General features: G+C 42.9%; 1 protein-coding gene across 3 annotated transcripts in view; it reads left to right on the top strand.

Annotated features, from left to right (window-relative positions):
• Positions 1 to 26,099, top strand: part of plxna2 (plexin A2) — a 173,157-nt gene that overhangs the window by 25,325 nt on the left and 121,733 nt on the right. For all 3 annotated transcript variants that reach the window (XM_035958021.2, XM_023293175.3, XM_035958066.2), the window contains exons 2-3: positions 53 to 1,383; positions 7,943 to 8,125. In XM_035958021.2, coding sequence (XP_035813914.1) covers positions 53 to 1,383; positions 7,943 to 8,125 — 1,514 coding nt within the window. The remainder of the gene's footprint in view (positions 1 to 52; positions 1,384 to 7,942; positions 8,126 to 26,099) is intronic.

Below are 26,099 nucleotides of genomic sequence, written 5' to 3'. Positions count from 1 at the left end.
TGAGTCATACTGGGATGTCTAACATCTTTGATCTCTTTTTCTCTTTTTCCAGAAACATGTGAAAACCCTTGTGAACCTTTGACCTGCAAGCAAGCCTTCAACAACAAAAAGGCCAAGGTCTCCTCCCTTCTTCCTGTCATCCATTCTCTCTGCTCCCTCAGCAGCTTCCTCGCAGGCCCCTTAAACATGGAGGGCCGGCAGGCAACACGCAGAACTTTATCACCTAACGCTAAATTAGGAGCAATAGTTACTCTACACTTCTGGCTCTTAGCAATTCCTGCCTTGTGCAACGGGCAGACTTTCACTAGTTTCCACCCTGAGCGTCGGGAATGGGTGTTCAACCACCTGACAGTTCACCAAACCACAGGCGCATTGTATATCGGAGCGGTCAACCGTGTGTACAAGCTCTCAGGCAACCTGACCCTCCTTGTTTCCCATGACACAGGCCCAGAGGACGACAACAAGGCCTGCTACCCCCCTCTGATTGTCCAGCCTTGTTCTGAGCCTCTGGTCTCCACCAACAATGTCAACAAGCTTCTGCTTATTGATTATTCCCAAAATCGGTTGCTGGCCTGTGGCAGCCTCTACCAGGGTGTCTGTAAGCTCCTCAGATTGGACGACCTGTTTATCTTAGTGGAGCCCTCCCATAAGAAAGAGCACTACCTCTCCAGTGTCAACCAGACTGGGACCATGTATGGGGTCATTGTGCCTTCGCAGGGCCAGGATGGGACCCTGTTCATTGGCACAGCAGTAGATGGCAAACAGGACTACTTTCCCACTATCTCCAGTCGAAAGCTGCCCCGTGACCCTGAATCTTCTGCTATGCTCGACTATGAATTACATACTGATTTTGTGTCCTCCCTCATCAAGATACCATCAGACACACTGGCACTGGTCTCCCACTTTGACATCTACTATGTTTACGGCTTTGCCAGTGGCAGCTTTGTTTACTTCCTGACTGTTCAACCTGAGACGCCTGAGAACAGCATGTCATCCAGCGGATCCAGCAGTGATCTCTTCTACACTTCCCGCATCGTCCGCCTCTGTAAAGATGACCGCAAGTTTCATTCCTATGTCTCTCTGCCCGTCGGCTGTGTGAAGAATGGCGTTGAGTACCGGTTACTGCAGGCTGCCTACCTTGGCAAGCCGGGTCGCGTTCTCGCTGCCTCGCTCAACATCAGTGCCCAGGACGACGTGCTCTTTACCATCTTCTCTAAGGGCCAGAAGCAGTTCCATCGCCCGCCAGATGACTCAGCGCTCTGCGTCTTCACCATTCGTGACATCAATGCACGAATTAAGGAGCGCCTGCAGTCCTGCTACCAGGGAGAGGGAAACCTGGAACTCAACTGGCTCCTTGGGAAGGATGTGCAATGCACCAAAGCGGTGAGTAGTTGCTCAGTAAATGCTTATTAACAACATATTCATACTGTGCTGTACATTCTGTATGCACTTACCACTCATCTACAGTGTGGAAATAATTATGATGTGGCTACAGTGCTGTTACTGAAGACACATTAATCATCAACAGTCCAGAACCGCTGTCACTGGGAAATGTAAAAAAGGGGGGAATTGGTAAATTATTATTTACACAGTTCTTTCTTTCACATCTGTAGTTACTTAAAGATGAAGCAGGATCACGCTCTACTATTTTGTTTCTTTTCTCTCTTAGTTTAATTAGCTCACAACCAACAAAGAGATAAGAGAACTATTAATCTACATATCAGTGAAGTCAGAATTCTTTAGTGGTCCGACAACATCAGCATCTCGTTTCTTTTCCTTAAACATGATAGGACACAGTAAGGGAGTGACCAACGCTTCTCAATGAGCCAAGAAACCACAGCAAGTTTTGAGTGCATACTGAAAATAAATACAGCAGTCATCCGGAAATGCTATTCACTGCCTAGCATAGCACACTCTCTGTAATCAAATGAGTCTCACACTACAAGTAATTATGTCAAATTGTTTTGTAGCTCTGATATGAGAGAACATCCACTTTCAAGTATATTTCAATGAGAGATATTCATAAATTAGAGTTATTTTTTTCCTTGGCAACCATCAAAGTGATAACATTCTCCTCAAGCACAATACAAATAAACATGCTCCCCTTCTAGAGTAAAAAATTGTGTGTGTGTGTGTGTGTGTGTGTGTGTGTGTGTGTGTGTGTGTGTGTGTGTGTGTGTGTGTGTGTGTGTGTGTGTGTGTGTGTGTGTGTGTGTGTGTGTGTGTGTGTGTGTGTGTGTGTGTGTGTGGGTGGTGGGGGTTGCTGAAGTTACTGCGCTTCTGATGTTGGTGTAGATCACACACCAGTCTTTTTCTTCTAAAATCCCCAATTATCCTATAATACAAGGCCATGTATCTGTTACATGTTGTCAAGTAGAATTAAGTTTCTTGATTTTCCTACGTTCCCAAGAGGCTACAGTCCTCTGTGCTTTCATTCTGTAATTGCTAATAGGAATTTAAGAATATTAAGAATTAATGACTAGCTAAGTGTATGACTAGTGAGTTACTGTGCATGTGTGTGTGCTGTATATCTGCATGTACATAGGAAGGGCTTACATATGTGTAGCGTATAATGATGTCCCCATCCCGCACTATGATGAGAACCACTGATTAGCTTCTTTTGTTGCTAATCCCCTCAGGGAGCTCAATTGACCACTCTTATTAAAATCAGTAAATTCCCCATTAGCACAATGTCAGAGGTGATTGTCAGGAGGAGGGAGACATTATCTGGAACTAGCTATTGGGTTTCATTAGCGCCACTGAGAAGGCGGAGAAAGATGTAAGAAGCAGAGCAGGCAGGGGAAGGTGAAAGGATGGTATATAGTGATGACAATGCTGAGATTGGGAGCCTTTTTCACTGTGAGAACTCAAATTAGGAGCCTTTTTTCCAGTTTCCTAGAAAAATCCCCTATCATCTCAGTGTGCACTGAAGGTTGCCAGCTGTTACCTGCAAAACTGCACCTCCCATTCCATTCTTTAGGTATGCAGAGCCAACAACATTCTGCTCTTCGTTCACATTTATACACCAAGGACACACAAGCTGTTTAGCCACACAGATAAGGTGTAAATACAGCTTTTAAGACCATGTACCCATGCTCAGTGAGCAGCCAATAAATCCATACTATAACCTGAAATGTGCAGATACATGTCAATGGATGAATAACTCTTGAAATTTGTACAAATTACATTTAGCATCCAGATATGCCAGCTATGTGAACATTGTCTGCTTGATGGTAATTTCCCAACTCAAGGAGTGTGGTTGCTTTTGAGGTCACATGTTTCACATGTTGTCAATCCTACATAAATACAGATGATAATAACAAATTAAGAAAAAAACTGAATAAATCAGTGGAGAAAAACAACAAATGCTGATGCTTCTACTCAGGTGCATTGCATGGTATAATTAAGCATTTAACATCCAATCATGCTCTGTTGCATGGATAAAAATGCTGAGCAGGCCCCGCTGATTGCGATTTTATATCAAGAAGGCAAGAGGAAAAGATTTAGGTGACTTTAAAAGGTGGGTTTGTAACACAAATGGCAGGAACTTCAGTCACAGACTAGTGTTTCACTAGTAACAGACGTCTGGGGTTAGATCTGGAAAAGATATCAATAAATATCGCCAGAAATTGTGGTCAACAATGCACATTTGATGACTGTGCTGCTCGTACATTTGTGCGATATGTAAGGAGGAACAGCAGAATGTCTCTTTGTCAGACTTTGTCAGCAAGAACAGTCCATTAAAAATTACATGGAGGGATATTATAGTAGGGTTGCAATGTATAAACCTCTCATTACAAAACATGAATGCACATTTGAGAGCTCAGTGATGCAAAAAACACAGTTTCTGGTCTACAGAGATGGGAAGAAAAGTGCCTGCGTGGTGTACACTAAGAGAACAGTACAGACCTAAATATTTGACCCCTACAGCGAGGGGATCTAGTGGCTGCTATGCTGAAGATGGCACTTTGCTGCCATGGTTTGGGTCCACTTGTCCCCTTAAAGGGAATGATCACTGCAAATCAATACAAAGATGTTCTGAGAGATAACCTTTATCTGATGATGAAACATTTCTGTACTGATAGGAGTGGTGTCTTACAGGATGACAAGGCGTCCATCCATATGGCATAAAGAGGTCAACGAATGGTTTAATGAATATGAATGATGTGGATCAAATGCTATGGCCTTTAAAATTACTAGATTACCATGGTAACTGATGCTACACAACGAAACTGCTCCAAATAGGTTCAGAGTTTCTGATTTAAATGTGCTCTAAGAAGCGCCCCCCTTTTACCAGTTTTTCTCCTGATGATTCCCACTGAGTGAAACAGATTCTAAGCTGGGGGAAAATCTTATACCTGCAAACCTGTTGAGTTGTACATTAGTAATTCCTGCGATTGAACTCCTGCTGTTACACTATTGCACATTGTATGTGTTCCACTGCTAGGGAACCTACTGTACTTTAATGGTCATGCAAAAAAAATGCTTAGCCTTGATTTGCTTCCAAGTTGGCCTTACACTGCTGGTATTGCAGCTAAGAGAACACAGATTAGAGAATATTCAATCAATAACATGAATTTCACTTTGAGTTGGCCAAAAAATAAAGTGATTTCCATGTCTCCTTCACCGTGGGACACGCTCAGACCAAAATGCACTTCTTTAATATCATGTTTAAACGAATGAAGTTTAAAGATTAAGCGTTTGAATGTGCAGTTGTCATGTTAGAAATAAGTGTCTCCATTGAGAGTGACTGAGTGCTAAAACAAAGATATTAATTTACACGATTAACAGTTTTGTTTTGTTTTTTTTACCAGCATTCATTTTTTGTTTCATTTACAATCATGTTTTTTGTAATTAATATTTAATTGCTTTTTAAAAAAATTCTTCATAGCTCTCTCTTAAAACAAGCTGTTCTTCTATATTAAAGTAGGTTATACATTATCGATCCATTTTGTGCAGAAGAAGAGTCACATGATGCTTTAAACAACCCAAGTTTGAAGAAGAAATCCTTGGTTAACAGAGAAAGTTGATAACCAGCATGGTGATGCCTTTCATCGCTGATTGGGGTTTTAGGCTTTGTGGAATTACTTCATAGTGCCTCCCTCAGATCTCCACCTCAGATCTCGACACCTATTGTAGATTTTAGACTGATGTGTTAGATAATGTTTTCCACCACCGTCATCAAAACACCAAATGAGGGAATATCTTTTGGAGTGTTCAACTCTTTTCCAGTTCCAGAGACTTGCAGAATCAGTGTCAAGGCATATTGAAGTTGTTCTATTAGTCGCCTAACACCTTACTAAGACGCTTTGTTGCTTTTTCCTTTAATTTATCACCCGTCTGTATGTTCCTCTCTGCATGGTATTTTTAGAGAGTTCATGTTTGAGCTCCGTCAAAATATGAGGTGACTCAAGGTTGGACCAACTCTAGAGACTTTATTTTTTGTTAACTGTTAACTGCGCCCCGCTTGGTTTCTGAGTAAATTACACATGCAGCCCCAGTGCCTTTCCTCTGGTCTGTTGCTAACAGCAGGTAGCCGGTGAGCTCAAAGCAGAGAACCTTAATTATACCCCTAGGTCTCATTCTTGCAGACATTTTGCTGTGTGTACGCTTACATGCAGGCCAAGGCTGAGGCTGAGGCTGGGAATGGAAGTGAGGCTGAGCCAGGGGATTCAGACACAGCAGCCAATCAAAGATTTATCACCCAGCCATCCAGCCTTCTGCCATCTGGAGATTCACACCGTCTCTGTAGTCAATCCGATGGAGGAGAGCCATGATGGGATTCTCTCTGTATCAGCCTGTCTGTGTGTCTGGCTCTTCTCTGACTAACACTATCTTCCTGTCTTGCCTTTTGCTCATGCCATACCAACTAATTAACCAGTCATGAGAGCAAAGGGGAGCTAGTATTGATAGCACTGATATACCCTAGAGGAGAAACTCTGAGAGCAGATATCCGATGACATCTAGTTCACCCTTCATTCAAATTCCACAGCAAATGGAACAATCTATCAATGTAAGAAAGTCCTTGTAGTGAAACGGAGCAACACTTATCTTGGTGTAGATTTAATATAACACCGTATTGTGAGTTGTTCAATAAGGATTAATCACGCAAGGTTACAGTCTATATTTAGTCTCACCACAGCTCAGTTCAGTAGAAGAGAGCTAATGTAGTTTAACTCCCCATTTCTTCACTGCTTGTGAAATTCACAATAAGGCAGAGGGAAAAAAGCAAACAAAATCGGCAAGAAGGTGAACAGTAAAGCTCAACCACATGGAGCCCTGAGGGATTTTCAGTTGTCTGCCAAGTCTGCTAAGCGTACATCATCTGAACAATCTAGATATAATCAGAACCAAATGTTGCGAAGCCCAACAGACCATATGTGGAATAGCTGCATGATTCTGAGCATGTAGCTATTGATAAGCCAAAGCCTGGAGCTCATGACTGTTCCTCACGATAGCTGCTAGCTTTCCCATCTGATTCATTATGTGTCTGATTAGCGTATGTTGAAAACAAGCTCTAAACAGCTACATACACTGCATTTGATTTTATAATCATAGGAGAGAAAAAAATAATGCAATTGCACCAGATTTTTTTTCTAGTTTAAATACTGCAGTACAGTCCCCCATAGCACTCTGTGCTATTTTGAGTAAAGGAAATAAAAGGAAATGCCATAAAGTGGGGGGCGTGACTATACAAGCGGAGGCGATTATTCCCCGTCAGCATTATTGCTTTTGCTCTGCTCATGAAGGTCTGCGTAGAAAGGTTTTAATAGCCACGATGTGTAGTGAGACTGAGCTGCCTCCCAGAGTCGGAAGTGTCACTCAGCATAGCCTGCTTGTTCCATTCTGACAGGGACAAAGAGAGGAGACAGATGAGAGGTAGATAAAGTGACAGAAAGAAAACTAATGAGTTGGGGTCAGATAAAAGGGATGTGTATTCATAGGGTGAATAAGACAAAGTTTGTGAGCAGGGGACTATAAGGGATGTATACATGGGATGCAGTCTGGTCATCTCACTTTACTCCACATGGCACATTGAGGCCACTGACAGTGTCAGCTGACCTGATTCAACACCAGAAAGATCCCTGTCTTGCTTCTCTTACACCTCGTCCTATTTTCCTCTGTTGTCTTCCTCTGTATCTTATACTTATCCTGGAAAGCGCTACTGGACAGTCTCCATTTCTAGTAGTTGTCATGAGATATGTAATCATGCAATCAAATTACCTCAAGAACTGAAGTTAAATTTAATGAGACTTTATGGTAGTGATTATTTCCTAATGAATGGGTAAACACAGTTCATTGCAGCCTCTTCAGTTGCAGCCATATTTCAATGTTGCATGGTAATCACGCAGTGTTGTTGCCAGTGCACATAGTTATCATGCAGTGTGTGTCTTCTTGCAGAGGTGTGATGATAGGCCAGGGTAATGAACCACAGTGAGAGCAAGGTGGAGCTCAGTCAGGTGTAGCTGATACATATCTGTCAAGCGTAACAGAAAGACAAACGTTTGCCTGGCTGGGAGACTCACTCGTGCACCTCCACCTCGTTCTGTCCTTCCTCTCTCTTTGAGGCTCACCTCTCTTACCCCCTCATTTCCATCTCTGACACCCTTTGGCACTGCCACTATATCCACAACTTTGGCCATCACTCTCTCCTTGTGTCTCACTCTGTCACCTTCATCTTTTGCTCCTTACTGAACTGTCTTCTTTTATAATGCTCTGCATCTCTGCCGCTCCTCTCTACTAAAGCCTTATTCTCTAAGTCTGTCGCTCTGTCATATATTTTTGTCACTCCCAGTTCCTAAAGTATGCTTCATGGGTATCTGTGTTTGATGTTACACATTTGTCTCAGAGTCATGATCACCCTTTGTCTTTTCTCCATTTCAGTGTCTATTTTGTCATTCTTTTATTTAATTCTATAACGTTGTTTTTCTTCTCTCTGTAGCCGGTGCCCATTGACGACTCTTTCTGTGGTCTGGACATCAACCAGCCACTTGGCGGTTCTCAGCTGGTGACCGGCCACACTCTTTACACTGAGACCCGAGATCGCATGACCTCTGTGACCTCCTACGTCTACAATGGCTACTGTGTAGCCTTTGTGGGCACAAAAAGTGGACGTCTGAAGAAGGTGAGTACCACCCTCCATCCTCTTCTCATCCAGCAGTTAGAGGCTCCTTGTAGGAGATTTCTGCTCACTTCATTACTGTGATACATTGGGACTCAGGCTGTCCAGTGGTCCGTGGGGTATAGGCCCTGTGAAGTGGTCCCATTTCCGTGCGCATGGATCATGGTCACAAGGAAACTTATCTCTTTAATATTTAATGCTGGCTGTCAGAGTGTCAGGAGGGGGTGATGGCAGTGGTTAGCTCACTGTAGTGGTCATTACCAGTTACTTGTTAAGTGAGCTCCAGTGTTACAGTGTTGAATAACCTGCACTGACCCATTAATTTTAATAGGCATCTTTCTGCCTGTGGCTCACTGAGAGCAAAAAGAGAGAGCTGGCCCATACACTAAACCTCTGAGTCTTGGCGAAAGAATACAGACGCCACAGAGGGTTAAGGGCTCCTGGCCAGTTAATAATGATAGATTTCACACCCCAGCCACAGGAAACAAGGTATTAGATGAGACTGTTCACTGACAGGATTACACAGTGAGAAAAGTCAGTGCTGTACTCTGGGTTCAGGGATGAGGAGTCTGAGTGTCAATCAAAAATGTCTGGGTTTTGCTGATTAACTTAGCACAGCTGTTGCACTGTTGTGGCACCCCAGACGGCTCATACTTAGACGATCGTATGCTAGAATGTTAATAGCATGTTTGTTTGACGATAAAGTGTGGTTGTGTGGAGACATTTTTTTTCTCAACAGTTGTTTGTGTTTCTTTCTAGACTGCATTTAGATAAGCGTTTGAAAGGTGTCAGTGTTCACCTGGCTCCACCTCGCACGGGGGGCTGACTGTTTGAGTGACAGCCAGAGTGTGTCACAGGGCCATAACTGGCTCATGCAGCCCTCCTACCCGACTAACAGCAGCTGCACAAAGCTCCGAGAAAGAGACATAAACAGAAAGAGAGTTGCTAAACCATTTTGATACCTCTTTTGGCAAGTTCTTTGTTATTTCAAGTCTGGCAATGCGACACAAATAGTGTTGGCCTGAGTTATTTATGTCTCCATCTATTCATTATTAAATCAATTCACCAATCAGGCTATAGTGGAGAGAATATTTATTTGATGTAATCCCCTGTTTGAGCTGTTTAATAATTCAGCGGCTTTTTCTACTTGGGTAAATTAGATGAGACAGAAAAGAGTGTTTTCCCCACTGTGTTGCCGTTGCTTGCATATTGTTTTTGTCTCCTCGCTTCCTTCCACACTCCTCTCTGTGGCTGCCGCTTGCCTTCCCCCATTCCAGTCTTGCCTGTCTTCTGCCCTCTGTTTGAGAGTCCATGCAAAACAGCCTTCCGTGCTGCTGTGTACTCAGACTGGCTCCTCACAGGGCCATGGCTGTAACCACAGTAACGCTAACACGGGGGAGGATTTAACCAGGATATGAGAGGAGCACCTAGAGAAAAGGTACCACGGTCCAGTGGCCAGAACAGAAAAAAACTCGTAGAGCACTCACCCATGGAGAGTGATCCCTTGATAGGCAGAATAAAGCAGTAATGCCACTTTCACTAAATTTAGTCAATTTCCCAGTAATGACTATTCTGATTATTTGATTGGGCTGCACAGTGGCGTAGTGGTTAGCACTTTCGCCTTGCAGCAAGAAGATCCCTGGTTCGCGTCCCGGCTTTCCCGGGATCTTTCTGCATGGAGTTTGCATGTTCTCCCTGTGCATGCGTGGGTTCTCTCCGGGTACTCCGGCTTCCTCCCACAGTCCAAAAATATGCTGAGGTTAATTGATTACTCTAAATTGCCCGTAGGTGTGAATGTGAGAGTGCTTGTTTGTCTTTGTATGTAGTCCTGCGACAGACTGGCGACCTGTCTAGGGTGTCCCCTGCCTTCGCCCGAGTCAGCTGGGATAGGCTCCAGCCCCCCCGCGACCCTAGTGAGGATTAAGCGGTGTATAGATAATGGATGGATGGATGATTATTTGATTTATTGTCATCATAATTAGTCATCATCCTCTCACTATGAGGAAGCCTAGATTAGAAAATGAAAGAAGTTTTGACCTTATGGGAATATTCTGAATGCCTTAGATGACATTAACAGTAGGCATCGAAAGTATGCATTTGGAAGGTGTAGGAAAGGAAATTGATGGTGTACCGCAATCAAATATTGACAGTTTTTAAGTGAGATTCTCCAAACTGACACCGCATTTGTACTGTTGATTGAGGTTTGTGGTTTCTGTATTTGGAATCGGCGTATTAATGTTGCATTGCTTGCTGAAGCAAGAGATTGCTAGACTTTATTTGAACCCAATTTGTTTGAGCTCACGTGACAGAAAGAACACCACAAAAAATTTGCATGCAGGTACGTTGTTGGACAAGGAGAAGCCGTAGTTTGCATGAAGCACATGATTCAATAAGCTCTGTCTGTTCGCCTAATGTGCATGAAAGAGAGAATGACCACAATTAGCCTATCCACTGTTGCAGTCTGCAGCAGCGTGGAAAAAGAAAATATTGCTTTTTAACCCTCTAAACCCCAAGCAGTTTCCAGGCATTTATTGTTCTGTTCCCATTTTTCTTCACTGTGGGGTAATTTAAAAAAATATATATAATTCTGTGCACCTTTATAGAAGCAGTACAGCAATTAGTAGAAGTAGCCAAAACTCAAACATGTCATTTGTGCAGTATGACACAGTGATAATGCTATAAATTATGAAAAAGAAAAAAGCAAAAATTGAATTTCTTTGGTTATTTATTTTGCACACACAAAAAACACAGAACCAACATGTACAGAATTTTTCTATCAGCCCACAAGGGTTCCCAATACTTGTGAAAAATCATTTTAATATATGTATATATTTTAATTTGCATTACTGATGAGTAGATCAAGGACAGTCAGAAATGATAAAAGCAGTTATTTTTCCTGTTTTTGTCTCCCACCAGCAGGTTTTGGGTTTCAAAGGGTTAAATCACAAATGAATAATCAATAATGTGGCATACCAGCAGTGTTCGGAAATGGACTGTGTCATTGAGGTGTGTGTATGTGTTTTAGTATATCTGAAATATTTATTGTTTACACTGAGAGAGGTATCCATTCACTCCCTCGGGTGTCACAGGGAGGGCAGAAGCATAGGGCGACCTGATGACTCCCGCTGCAGCTCCTCTGCAGAGACGTGATAAGCTCCCACAGAGTTGTGTGACACACGTAGATGGAGTAAGATGCTGCAAGCTTCCTGCAGATCTGAGCATGACACAGCTAGGGTGACAAGATTTGATGCTTTGCTGGTGATACAGTTCTACGCGTTCACCTGTTTCAAGCAGCCAAGAGAGACAGACAGATGTGGAAGGGGAGGGTTGTGGTGTGCAGGGTGTGAGTGTGAGCCATGATGAGAAAAAATAAGAAAACAGAGTAGAAGAGATAGAAGGAGAAGGTAGAAGGTACTGGGGGAGGGAGGAAGAGACCGTTGAAATGTGAATTTAGTGCCGCCAAAGAAACCAGGACTGCACCGCTGCTTGTAATTGGATTGGCTCCCTTCCCAAAGAGTCCCCCACTCCCCATCCCTCCATTTACCGCTTCCCCATTCAATCGCGCTCCTCCCTCCCTCCCTCCACCTCCCTCTCGCTCTCCCTGCAGACCGGCTCCTGTATATGCTGCTGTTTCCTGGGCTTTGCTGGAGCATGGCAAAGCATGAGGGATGGTGTTGGCGGATATCGCTGCCTGTGGCAGGCTTTTGTAGAGGATTGATTGAGGAAGAGGGGTTAAGAGGGTGGGGGAGTAAGCAGACACTAAGGTGAGGAGAATGCATATATAGTGTGATAGACTGCAGGAAACAACACTACATCTGTGGTGCAGATATAGTGTTCTCTGAGGCTGTGTGCGGGGCATTAAGTGATTACATTTTTCTGCATGAGGTCGGATCAAATGCACAAATCTATATTTTGTGAAGGGGGAGTATTCTCAATCCTAACATACACTGAATTATCGCACTATCGTACAGCAGTTTTGAGTGTGTTAGTGTTAAATGTTCAGCCTCAGTGTCATGAGGCTTTCGGAAATTGGTTGTGGACTTCTGGGTGGCACCCTTGGAGGTAGTGATTGATGGTGGAGGGCAGCAGATGTTCACCTCAGCAGAAAGCTGCTATACTGTCAATATTCCAGGCTTTCGTGAACTTTTTCTTGCTACAATGAAACCAGGTACGCACACAACTAAAACCAGACCTTTAGCCCACTTTAAGCTAATGTTAGAAGATCTGGCTTGTGAGTCTTATTTAAATTCTAGAGATATATTTGCATTTCTACTGACCAGACTGCAGATTATAAGGCTCCATCATCAAGTTATCATGCTCATGTACCCAGAGACCAAAAGACTGCTACAGGGCTCTGTGGGTCAAATTATAAAGATAGGCAATCTGCTATGCCGTTTATTCTGGATACACATTACTCAAGAATTGCATCATCTGAATTGGAATTGGCTGTGTGTGGTTCACTTTGCTCTTGAGCACAGACATATCCCACATGGGGACTGGGATTGGTGGGAATCAGCGACGGCATTATGGAGGAGAGGAGCTGTGGGGAGCATTGGCTTTGATATAGATGGAGATGGAGGGCACGGCTGCACATGTAAAATCGGATGTTGAAAGACACCGCAGCAGTAGATGAATGGGGAGGTTAAAGCAAGCTCAGCAGAGGCAGATTCAGGATTCCCCCGTTAATCAGAGTCAATTCACAGACAGTGAGAATGCACATCCTCCATTCCAGTTCTCGCTCGAGAACAGCAGGGGTTAAGAGCTCTTGAACCTGGGACCAAAGGGATACATTCCCAGATGGAATTCCCTCCTGCTTCCTACATTCAACAAAGCTATTAGGTTTGTATAGGTTTATTTATTAAATGCTGTAATATGTAATTGAGTTGTGAAGGGTTGCCATGAAAATATATCCGTCCTATAAAAACACCAATTATTTCAGTAATTTCAGGCTAGTGTTTCCTGCAGTATTTTGATTAGTTTTGGATCATATTAGCAGTGAACCACAGATGGAAAATTTAAAAAAAAAAGTGTTCCAGCACACAATGTGCTGCTTTTCTTTTCATCATGCCCTGGTGAATAATCAGGAATTGGTTTGGATGATGTGCCTTGTAGCTGAAAGGGAATACTTAAAAGGGTGGTTCAGGTGTTTAACTGGACAAATATCCTCTAGAACCGGTTAACATAGCAGCGGGTGCATGGCTGCCTCACATGGCTCCCACACTGGTCTGAATATCAGCAGGGTTGTGTGTGTTGTGCAGACAGCACTGCGGTGTCACTGAGGGTTAGCAGCTGATCATAGGGCATAAAGCATTGCGGACTTGAAAGGCTTGTAAATGCAGACAGCTGCTACTAAAGGGCCCTGGTGGACAAGTGGTCCAACCCCGCCTCCGACCCCTCTCTCACCATGCTCTGTTCACTCCGTAATGAGCCTCAGAGAATTAGACCTTGGATTGGTCGCCCTCAGAGGGAATGTGATCTGAGAGTCTTGCCTGTCTGGTCTGTCAGCCCAGAGGCTGCTCACCTGCTTTGGTGTGGCCTGGCTTTGCCTGGCCTGGTTTTTCATGTGGAAGCAAGAGATCAGCTGAGCACATTTCTTCTCGCTGTGTTCTCCGGTCCTTGAGTTCTGTTTGCTGTAGCCAAGCTGGGTTGTCTACCTGGTAATTGGAGGAGAATTTTGGGGTAGAAATGATGGAGACAGGAGAACAGGTGTGAAAGGTCAGAAATGGTGGAACAAAATGGTAGACAGACATGCAAATAGACAACTATGGGGAGAGATGGAGAGAGGATCTAACTAGCATTGAGGATGGATGCCCCTAGCAACAGCTGAGGCCCATGGCAACAACTGAATGGAAGGCCATCCTGTTCCCCCAGGGGTACAAATTACTCTGAGAACAAAACTGAGAGGTCCTGCCACCTGCATCTTCCAAAACACACACATACTCACACACACACACTCAATATCTTGATGCATAAAATATAATATGGAAATGAATTCTGTTCACTTTATAAAGAACTTTCAGTTTTTGTTTTTTTGTGTGATTTTTTTTTAGTTGTCTTTGGGCTTTCTCATGTGATTGCAATAAACAACCTAAAACCACAAAGAATTAATAATTTTAATGACTTTATTAAACATCTCCATTGTCACCGCATGACTTGCATTAACCTTGAGCTAACATGAAAAGAAATACAATTACAAGTGAAAAGAACAGTTACAATTGCCACCAGGTAGAATTCGTTTCCAATCATCATGCCACAAATTGTTTCTCACTGAATGCTTTCTGTAATAACTCTTGCATCACTTTGTTTCAGATTGAATGGTGTGGTGTAATTAATCCCACACGGCACAAATAATTGCATTCCATTGTTAATGCATTGTCTTTGTTTTGTCTGTCTTGTTTAAAATGAAAAACAACATATTCTATACACCTGGTTAGGAAGCAGGAAGACGAATGGCACAATGACAAGTGGCATGAAGACACAAGGATCATTTCAGCCGAAATAGCAGCTGCCGATCTGTATCTATTACAGCCACCTTCAGGACTCTCCCTCCCTGACTGCCGGCAGTCTTTTTAATCATGTTAAACTATCAGTACAGCCTCCACTTGCCCACTGGCAACAGCTGGGAGCTTGGCATAGCCTGCAGAAATTGCTTTTGCTACTAAACGAACATTTTCCTTCCAAACACAACTTGTAGCACTTCAACAGAGAGCCTGAATCAAACCGACACCATTTGAAAAAAGAATTTTATTTTGGCACTATCTGGACCTTGGACATCTGTGGATAGTAGCTCATGGAGAGACTGTCAAGCTTCTTTCCAACCTCTCGAGAAAGATAGGATGTCCAATAAATATTGTGAAGAGCTGTGTGAAGGCCTGCTTTGTGGGAGATACCCTCTGATCAGCAGGGGGTCTAACTGCTGCTCAGCATCTATAAGGAACTACAACAGACCCTGAAGATTTAAGGCCTCTGTTGTATCTGTAGAAACTATTTTTCAGAGTTACTGTTATTTTCAAAAGAAAGGGGGGCTTTTTGCACTTATGTGGCATTTTAAATCTTAAAGAATGGCAGCGCTTGTATTTACCTGAATGCATATATATGGGGGGATTTTGGGTCTTTGCATGTGGATGTAGGTGTTTAATTACCGTAACCATCTCTCTGGTCTAGCTAATGACTAGCTTGTTCATGGAGCTAGGAACTTTTGGAACCTAGCCTCTACTTGACCCCCTCCAGCTCGGTTCTGAACCCTGAGCCAGATAAAGAGGTGGCCAGCGGCTGTGCCTTTCATGACTGTCTTAAGCTTACAAACCTCTCTATCTGCCAGACCTGGTCCAGGCTTCTCTAAACACTTCACTGTTAAAAGGCCAACCTAAGACTGAGAGCCCCCGCCGTTCCATTCATCCAAGCTTTATATCTGCGTTTTCTTCTCGGCCTCCCCGATTCACTCTCTTTCTGTCTCTTGTTCTGTCTCATTCCCCCTTTTATTTCATAGCAGCGAGTTAAATGTAGCCTGGTCGGTCAGATCGGCGTCCTCTCTCGTTTAGTTCCTCTTTTCTTCTCTCCTCTCATTTCTCTCTTTCTTTCTTACTTTCCCTTTCTCTGTCTCGGTCCGTCTCTCTGTCTTTCTGCCATTCTATTTTTCCTCCTCTTCCCTGCTCAGACTATTACAATGACACAGCCTACCCTGCAGTGATCTCATTAATCACATTCAAACAGCTCTCTGTTGCTTTCTCTCCTTCTGCGTGTCTCCCTCTCCTTTCACTTCCTCTAATTGCTTGCTCTTTTCTCTGCCAGTGTCTCGAAGGAAGCATTTTTCATTATCTAACAACAAGAGACAAATACTCACACCGTGCATACATTTTATTACAGATGGATTTTATACATGTAGGCTTAATTTAGCTGGAAGATATGCAGTGGCATGCATCTACGCCAAAGTAGTTAAGTCCCAAAAGACATGAAGACTGAATCCCATATGTCCATAAATATGCTGTGCACTGCGTATTCATTAATTTATCACAGAGATCACTTTTTTTTTTTGTCTGAGCAGAGCACTTGATTTTATTTATTAGATTTGTTATGGGCAATGCTTTCTATTTTTTTTTAGGAAACAAATTACCCTGTTGAGTGCGTCCCATAATTGGACTTAACTTCATGAGTGAGATTAATTAACCCATTGTTGATTAGAGCGCCTTTTCACTAGAGACTGCCTGTAGAAGGAGCTTTGCTGTAATCCAGTTTCTTCAGCATATTTTCTTGTTGATAGGCCTACACAGTAAGCTGATTGCAGTATTATTTATATTATTTACCTTGTCCATGACCATTTTATCACTTTTGAAAGTACTTGCGGCCTCAGAGGGAAGAAAAGACCTATCTGCTTTTACACTTTGGCTCCCACACAGAGCTCGCGATTCATACTAAGTCAGTGGCAGAGGGTTGTGTGGTTTTTACCAATGTTGGGAGCTGTAGTCATTAGGATCGGGAAGCCACATCAGACTCCACCGCTACCCAGATCCATGTCTTCCGGGATGAATGCAGAAAGATTAAACAAGTGAAAACAAGGCTGAACATTTCCAAATGTTTCTCTCAGTAAGAACTGGCCTCCTGTGTTCTTATGAATATGGTATTTCTAGCCCACACATCCTGGCAATCAAATGCTTTACGTGCGATAAAAACACAACAGAAACACTGTGTGTCCAAAATATTATGCAAGGGAGCTGCGTTGGGAGGAAGGGTCTCACAGCTTATCAATATTCCTGTTTAGTCTGCAGCCAATGTAGGCACCACGGGGAGAACATTTGAAATTCATAGAAATTCTTATCAGTTGTTGTGTCGCTGTTATTGATCTGTTACTGTGGAAACAGCGTAGTACCAGCGTAGGCCTTGTTATTTTTTTCTTGCCCGAGGTATAAGTCTCAGAACACCAATGACTTCCAACAGTTGTACCAGTCAAAGAGAAAATTTCTCTCTCTGTCAAATGAACTCTAAGTACTCAGTGCTTGACTTTTGTCCTCTGAGTTGCCAGCTGGCATGGAGTACGAGTTTTTTTCTTCTTCAGTGTCTCAACTGACCTTGCTGAAATACAGAGAGAGAGAAGGAACAGAGAGGGAAAAAGTAAACATCTTTAGGACAGAGCGAGAAAAAAAAATAGATTAGCAAGCAACATCTGTCAAAGTGGATGGCTGGCTCAGTGCCAGGCTTTATTGATTTGCTTTACAAAGCACTTGAATGGGCCAGATAACTGTGATTAGCCAATTCATTACTGCTGGCTCTTAGAGTGGTCCAAAATTAGATAAAAGGGGGACTAGGAAGGACAGAGAGGGAGCGAGAGCAAACTATTACTTTGTAAACTTGTACCGAAACTCCAGAAGCAGCTCACAATAGAAGGAATCTTTTTGAAGTCCTTGATGAATTTTCCATATTTTACATGCATCGTAATGATCGTCCTCATTAGAAGCGGTTATGAAATGAAAAAAGAAAAACATGCATTGTTTATGTATTTGATTGCATGCATAATGATTCTAGATTACTGGAGCAACCAAAACAGCATTCCTCTCATCTACTTTGCAAATGTGGGCCTCCATTTCAAGTGTCTTTTCAAGTTGTACAGCGCCACCAAATCTCAGAAATGAGGATGTTTTTTTCTTTGATGATGCACTAAACTGTTGTCTATGCCAAGGCAAACCGAGTGTGACAGCGACTAATGTTTCTGTCTGATAGTGAGACAGCTTTACTGCTCCTCTGTCTCCTACTTCATACAAGACAGCGGCAGCTATCAGTTCCTTTAGAGTTAAGCTTGTCTCGGTGACAGCGTTGTTTAATGTATTTCTGTGATCACACATTGTTTACAGGAAGCTTTTATGAGCTCTACACAAATCATTTCTTTGATATATGCTTTTTGTCATCATACAGTCATCTGGTAATCATTTGTTATGGATGTTATGACAATAAGAATTAGCGATTGTGGGAATCTGCCTTGTTCCTTCTTGTTGCGATACTAAATACCAGAGCCGTCCTGCTTCCCTTTGAGATTGCTGCTTACCTCAGGAAGCCTTGGTGTTGAATCTCTTGACAGTGAAAGATCGAGGCAAGCGGGCCCTTATCATTCTCCCTGATTTTCCCTCTTGCTCCAATTTCCTTTCTACATTTGTTCTGTGCTCAGTCTATCTCCCCATTTCTCTCTCTTTTCTCACTCTTGCTCTCACTCTCAACATCTCTCTTCCTTACCGCAGGGCTGTCAAGTAACTCCAGCTAGCCATCAGCCTAATGAACAGTGATACAGTGCTAATAGCATGTGATAATATTTCAAGCCACTGGTAATTTCGGCTCACTCAGCCTTTACCTGCTCGTCACTTCTGCTCCTTTAATGCACACAAGTGGGGCATCTCTTACTCTTGACGGCTGTATGTCAGTTCTTGGCCTCCTGCTGCCATGAAACAGAGCTGTCAGCCTCGACTGCCTCTTAATAGTCCAGCTGTCCAGCAGAGACAGCTACAGTCTTAATGGGACCAGACAGTTCCTTCTGCATAGCTTGTAACACATTGTGCAGTGTTCTGTGTTCACTGACCACAACATCCGCTTCAGCCTCAGTGTCTCATTTGTTTGTCTGTCTGAAGACCAGATTATTCATTTACCTCTATTCATATTGCTCCACTCATGTTTTAACAGAAACAAAACAGGAACAGTCAGATGATCAGCATTCATGCTATATTCCATCGCTTGTCAGTAGCCGTATTTCCATTGCAAAAGTTGCAATGCTCACTTGAAGTGGTTTTTGACTTTTCCAAAAATGCACTTGGTGTGAGATGGAACCATGTTTTCCAAATAGGTTCTGAACATTTAATTCACATGACTGATCAGCTGTTTCTGCTTCAAAAGACTCCAGGCAGCGTGAACATGTCCAGTAGTAGCTGACATGAAACAATAATTACAACTTGCCCAATTTAACAAAATTCCTATAGAGCTCTTTCTATTTGTCTGTCTTAGATAGCCACGGCAACCAGTTTTGTTTGTTTCTTGTTGTTCTCCTTCAAGGTTTTTTGGTGGTTGGCAACAACTGGTTTTGTTTTGAATTCGTGACTTCTACTTTTTTTTTTCCCCAGCCTATTGTCTTCGGTTGTAACTGGAAGCAAACCTAATTTGCATTTTCTTTCTTTTTTTAAAGTTCACTTTAAATTTAATTGTAAGTTCTGTGGAAACATGGCTAATATGTTCTTTCCAGAGAGCAGACCACTGTCACTCCTAGAGTACTGATGTAAAGCACAATGTCAGGGTCCTATAATGGAATTATTCTTGACTTGATTGAAATAATGACAGATAGACACCGAAGCAAGTATTCTGTAAAATTACACTAAAATACTGGCAGCTGTCTTTGCCAGTATTTGCTGTATTTTGACAGTTACTATTGTAATTTTCTTAAGCATTTAATTAATGTATAAATAACTGCAGAATTCTACAGTAGAATGTGAGGTTTAATATACTGTATTCATAGTGTTGCCTGTAAATGATAGTTTCTTCTTTTGAAATATATAAACTCAACATTAAATTGCAGACATATACCATAAATGTGTCTTTAATCTTAATGATCCAGAATAAAATTTTTTTGATGCCGTTTAGCATTTAAAACCGCATATAACACTAAAACACCTAAAACAATAAAGTATTAAGGATAAGGCATGCTACATTTTTAGGGATTGAAAATATTTATTCAAACGCAGCCATGTCACAGTCACTATCCAGAACACTGCTTTGGGAACTGTTGTGTGAATATTTTTTATTTAGTTCTTACAGTCAGTTTTTTACAGTATCCTGCTAGTAGTGGTCATTCTTGTATTTGGCTCCGAGAAAACATCCCATTTTACGGTTTTTAACCATATTTTGTGGAATGTTAGTACACTATGTTCAGACTTTTAGATTTTTACAGGAATTTATCATTACTGTGGTATTCTGAGAAACTAGGGTTCATGTAAAAACTAAATGTGATTTGTCAGAATGTGTGGGTTATAGATTCTGTGTGATAATATGGAGGAAAAGCGCAGAATTCTGCATGAGGAACTGAGGTCCAGAGAAAATAGCAAGGTCATGTGTGCGATTTTAAAAAGCACCTGCGTCACCAGAAAACTCATGCCAGGCCACTGGGAGAGCACAAACAAGGCCATGATATCAAAGAACAGAGCAGGAGCCAGAGGCCTCTTCCAGTCACAGGTCAGCTCAGCCACCGCTGTTATTCATTAAACGCTAATGGTTAGCGGTTGGGAAAACATTATCTGGGCCTCTGGTAACTCGACTAAAAGTAAGGGTCAAGGCCAGAGCCGGGGGTGAGATATCCCCATGCTTGGTGACATAGGCCCGGGGGGTCAGACCAGATTATCACTCAGGGCGCAGACATGATAATTTGATGGAATCACAGCGCAGCAGCAAACCGTCAGCATTCCTTATTTTACTGTTTAAAAAGGCAGTTGAACGGTTTTTGTGAGGAATAACTTGTTGCTGTCAGTCATAGTTAAGTGTTTTGGTGTATTTGGCAGCCACAGTTTGGTGCTGTCGCAAGCAGCTGTTTGCTCAGTGGGGTGTATGGATAGAGGCGGTGTGTTTGTGTGCACGTGTGTTTGGCCTATATTAGCTGACTGTGGTACTGAATTAGCAGAAAACGGATAAACCGGTTTTAGATTCGCCTTGTGTCAAATTTGGGGTTTGGAGGGCAAACATCTTGTCTGCATCATTGACATGCTGCCTCTCTAAGGTATTGTGCCTTTGGCCTGTAGTGTACCTTTTTAACTCTGACATGTATGCACACAGTATATGCGGCTCAAGGTGTGTGTACTTTGTGTTTTATTACAGGCACACGCGGGGATAATATTCTATGGTGTGGTGCACATGGAAATTTTACACACTTATTTTGTATGTGGGAGGTGTGTGAAAACTCCCTTGATCATACATTCAAAAGACACTTCGTGTTTCACTCTATTACAAGAGTGTTTCATCACACACAAATGCATGCACACACATGCACACACACACACACACACACTCTTGGGAATGGGGGGGTGGGGAGTTCTTATGCCTTCTAACTGATTAGGAAACGGGAAACACATGTGTCATGAGTTTTCATCCTAATAAGCCCAGATTGTTGCGGTTGGGCGAACATTCGGGTGCAGGTATGCTGTGTTTAGGCTGCGAGCTGGATTGGAGGGTCGGGGGCGGTCGGGTTGGAGGTGTGGTAGATCAGATGACTCTCTTGACTCCCCAGGATCCTCAGCTGAAAGGAGATAGGACGTTGTTTGGGTTACGCCATGCTGGGAGTGCTGTCCTCTTTAAATAAGACACACTCGAACAAAGTGCAGCTGATCAGATTAGTGTGGCTGGTCAGGTTTCTCAGCAGGTTGTTGGCTCCCACTGTCTCAACATCTTGACTAAGAAATGCTGTTAATACTATACACACTGAAGAACAAAAGGCGTAGAGTGAAGAGGATGTAACAGCAGTTGTTGTTAAGATTTAGTCGGAAGTTCATGTGTGATCGTTACAGCCGAGGCTGTTAACATGGTACAAATCTATCCCTTTGTTCACCAGGCTTTGCTTTTCTGCATCTGCAGTCTTTCTCAAGGGCAAAGTTATTCTTTCTGACAGCAGAGAAAAATTCTACAATGAAGTGGACCTATGGGACTCAGTCTGAAACAATGGTAGCAGGATGAATTATACCATTCGAGTTATGCCAGGGTCTATTGTTAAGTTGTGCTGTTGTGTGACAAGGAGGAAATTGTTTCTGTTTTTGGGCCCTGATGAATCCCCCCATCAAAGATCATTGAAACAACATCAGAAGGGGAGAAAAATAAGAATATCACACAGAAGTGGTCTAAGGGTGTGTTTTGTCCTTCACTTCTTTTCATTCTTATGTCTCATGCTGCTGATGTGCAGCGAGTCTCTATATCCCTTCTCTCTTCCTGTGTATCCACTTATCAGCATCTTTGTCTCTGTCTGTCTATTGTTGTTTTTTTCAAATGCCCAGTCCATGTTCCTGCCTCTGCCCTTCTCTGTATTTTTCGTTCTCCATGGCTTTTTCCCCGTGATCCATCCAGGCCAAGCCACAATCCCTTATAAGGCCAATGGAAGCCCCCATCTGGCCTCTTATTTCCATATCAGATCTGCAGTAACAGACAGGGTTTATACAGGATCAAGCCTGGAATGTGAGGCTGCCTCTCCATCAGCTTTGCCACAGACTCTGCTATGCTCTCTGCTCCAGAGCACAAACCTGGTCAAACCTCCTCCTCCTCCCTCTGTCCTCGCAGCTTTATCTCCTCTCACCTCTATTTCCCCACATTTCTCCTCAGCTCATCTCCTCGTCTCTCGTCTTTATCCTTTCTCTTTTTTTCTGTGTTCCTTCTTTCCTTCCTTCCCTTCTCAGCTGCATCTCCCTCATCTGTCACCATCCTCTATTTCCCACCACTTTAGCACCAAACACACACAGCTACTCTCACACTTCCCTTGTCTCTTGGCAGCATCTTAGCAAAGTACACATTCACGTTTGGGGACAGAAACACAACAGCATGCTCAGATGGTTGCCTGCTCTAAGTTCACAGCTTATAATGCAATGGAGCCGCAGACAGCTAAACAAGAATCTAAGCCACATCTGACAGTGAGACAAAAAGAGGAATGCAGTAACGCCACACAGAACAACTCCACAACAAACATTCCTAAAACAGACTCATAGGACATCTGGGGTTTGGGATTACCCGTCGATTATATTTAAAAGCTCTCTTTCCTTCGTCATCATTACAGCTCTTTGTCTTTCTGTCTTCCTTTCTATTATGTGCCTTATGCACTCCCTGAGCCTGTTCCTCATTACAATTTGATGTTACCACAGGCTTTTTCCCCTCCCTGTCGAGCTTTAATATGTAAAGTGTCGACTTTCCTGTATGTGTGTGTGGTTTGGTTTGTTGTCGTAGAGAGTCTGTTTCTGATTAGGCCGGCTCCCACTAAGCTTTCCCTTCACTGCCACATTTGGGCCTTCCTTGGCAGTGCAACCTTTACAGTGAATCTGGTCCAGGCCTTAATTGTTTTAAAAGGCTGGCAGACCTGCCTCCCTCTGTTGTGTCTCTCTATCCTCTCCCGGTCTCTGTTCTCTCTCCTCTCCCTCTCTTGCATCTCTGCTTCCATTCCACCACAGTTTCCTTTGTTCCTCAGTTCTCTCCCAGGGTCTGACACAAATGGAGGGATGTCGGGATGAGAGGGGATCTCATATAGCCTATAATGCTCATCTCCTCTGGGGCCTGTATAGCTCATTAACCTACGTTAGTCTCCACATGCCTCCATTAAAGAGAGACACCTGGCTCCCGAGGGCCCAACAGGGAGATGACAAGTCCAGTCTCCTTTCCCTTCATCAGCATCCTAGACACACATAGGTAAAGGGCTCATTACTCAGAACATCCTCACATGCAATATCGCCTGGTCTCTGTGTTTTTGTGGCGTTTCTCTACTGTGGCTGCAGCGGTTATTGATGATGATGTGGTGATTTGTCTGTCATGTCAGCTGTACTGTAATGTGACATGTATACTACACATTGAAATAATGACGTCCACATTATATACAAGTGGCTCTCCAACAAGTGAATAACAAGCAGCACTGCTTCACGCTTTAAAGGAAATCAGAGGAGGGCTGAATGTAAACAGCACAAAGGGACGGCTTCAGCCCTGACACACTGCCGCTCTGTTCAGCTAGAAAGAGACTGTAAGCTCCTGGTACAGTGGCAATTCTCAGATTAGCCCGACTCCTTTTCACAGCCAGGGCAGCATCAGCTGCATTCTGGGATACGCGTTGAAATGTATACCGCAAGTAATTGCCAGTGAAAAGCCTAAATCTTATTTGGGCAATGCATCCTAAGTCTCTGTTCTGGTCTCATGGCTGGCTCTGGTTAATCTGCTTGGTGGGGACTTAGCTTTCTAATGTTCCTCCCATCCAGTTCGCAGTACAGAGGATTGCAGAGATAAGCAGAATTCCCCCACACTGTGCCACCTGGCCACAATACAAATAAATTCCATCAATTGCTTTTATTATAATGGGAGATGAATAAATTTGCAGATGGAAGGGTCTATCTTTGTTTAATTTTCAGGACTTCCTGTTCCTCCCTTTCTCACTTTTTTTCTCTCCCATCTGTCCTGCTCTCTGTTTTTATGCTTTTCTCGCTGTGCATGTAGAGCTCTCAGCCATGCATTTCTGGCACTACAGCATGTATAGTTGAACTGCATCACTTTAATGTCACACTCCATGTTTTCCACAACACTGACCTCTTTGTCTTCTGCTGCCTGCAGTTTCTCTGTCCTCTGCACTCCCCTTTTCTTTATTCTACACTACTCCCTCTCACCCACTGATCTGTGTGTGTGTGTGTGTGTGTGTGTGTGTGTGTGTGTGTGTGTGTGTGTGTGTGTGTGTGTGTGTGTGTGTGTGTGTGTGTGTGTGTGTGTGTGTGTGTGTGTGTGTGTGTCAGACAAGTGGATGTTAGGGAGTTACAGCGACCTGGAACAGTCTGTAGATTCTCTTTTCACCATTTTCACATCTTACTCCCCTCCCTACCCTCCTCTTTACTCAGTGTATGTCTCTTCTGTTGCGTCTGGCTGTTTCTCATTCAGTCCATCTCCAGTGCTAAGAAATATTAGCATATCATTGCCGTAAGGAACTTCAGACTTCACAATTAATGGGTTTTTAATGGTTCCTCGGGCCTCACCATTATGTGGCCGGGCTTCTTAGCCTAATCCAGTGGGGACCATATGGGCTGCAGCCCGACTCCATACACTGGACCCAGAGGTGTATTGAAACCAGTGGGGAAGCAGAGCTGGAGTATTTAAATCTAGAGGAGCTCAGGGCTTTATTTAAAACCAAGGAAAGTTTATTTGTTCAAGGGCCTTAGAGATTGGAGAGAGTGCAGGAGGGCTCTTTTTCTTTTAGCCGAGCGGGATTTATTGTCCACTTGTGTTCAAGGTGTGAATGTGTGCAAAATGTATAAATGAGTGTGTGTGTGTGTTTGTGCAGTTTATTTTTCATCATCTGCCTTCAAATTCAGACTTATCTGTGACTTAGCACTCCAGCCAAGACGAATATGAAACTTTCATGTAGTTAGTTTTGAAACACAGTCAAGAGACCACCAGAGTGGCTGACTTATCCTGCTATTTGATCTGAAGGATCAGCAGGGCAAAGTAAATATGACACCTGACATGCTAACAGTGTTGGCACATTTCAACCCACAAGGATTTATTTTTACATATTACATTTAGATTCAAGTCCCCCAAAAAGAAAGTATCTATGTTGTAGGTTTAGTAGCTGCTGTCTGTTTGGATAAATATGCCTTAAGTACATTTAGAAGTAGATAGAGTTTATTCGCTCAGCGTGGACATCTGTGCCCACAGGAGGAGAATTACTCACTCAAAAATATGTTTTGGTAATTGTTATGTCTCTTGCACCTTCACTCTACAGAATGATGCATGTTAAGAGTTTGGCTCTAAAGGCCTGTTTTCAAATAGCTCCATCTCTCCATGCTCAAATAAAATCTGAGTTTAAGAAGTGTACCTGCCAGCATGATTTGTGACACCACAACTAGTTTGAAAGCCACTCAAGGCCAATAGGCACTTTACACAAGAGTGATGCAGGAACTTGAAGCTTGTTCTGCTCATACACTGGTAATGGATTGCACTAGTGTGGTAGGAGACATCTTGTATCCAGTCATTAACCTTTTTGAAATGAAAAACATTTGCATGAATTCTGGATAATTCGAGGGTGGCGAAGGTGCCATTTTAACAAATCACCTAACCAGGTAATTAAACTTTCTTATTGAAAGATCATGTGAGACACAAATTACTATTCAAACTGAATATTTTTGTAAAACTTTCAACATGCCTGGAGGGTATCTTTTTAATATCTAACCACTGATCACACAAAAATTGGGTTATTTTTAAAAACTTTTTTTTCTGAAAAATACTTCATTTGATTTAACTG

This window comes from Amphiprion ocellaris, chromosome 8, assembly GCF_022539595.1.
Source record: "Amphiprion ocellaris isolate individual 3 ecotype Okinawa chromosome 8, ASM2253959v1, whole genome shotgun sequence".
Taxonomy (NCBI): Eukaryota; Metazoa; Chordata; class Actinopteri; family Pomacentridae; genus Amphiprion; species Amphiprion ocellaris.
This window is presented reverse-complemented; position numbering and strand designations above follow the sequence as displayed.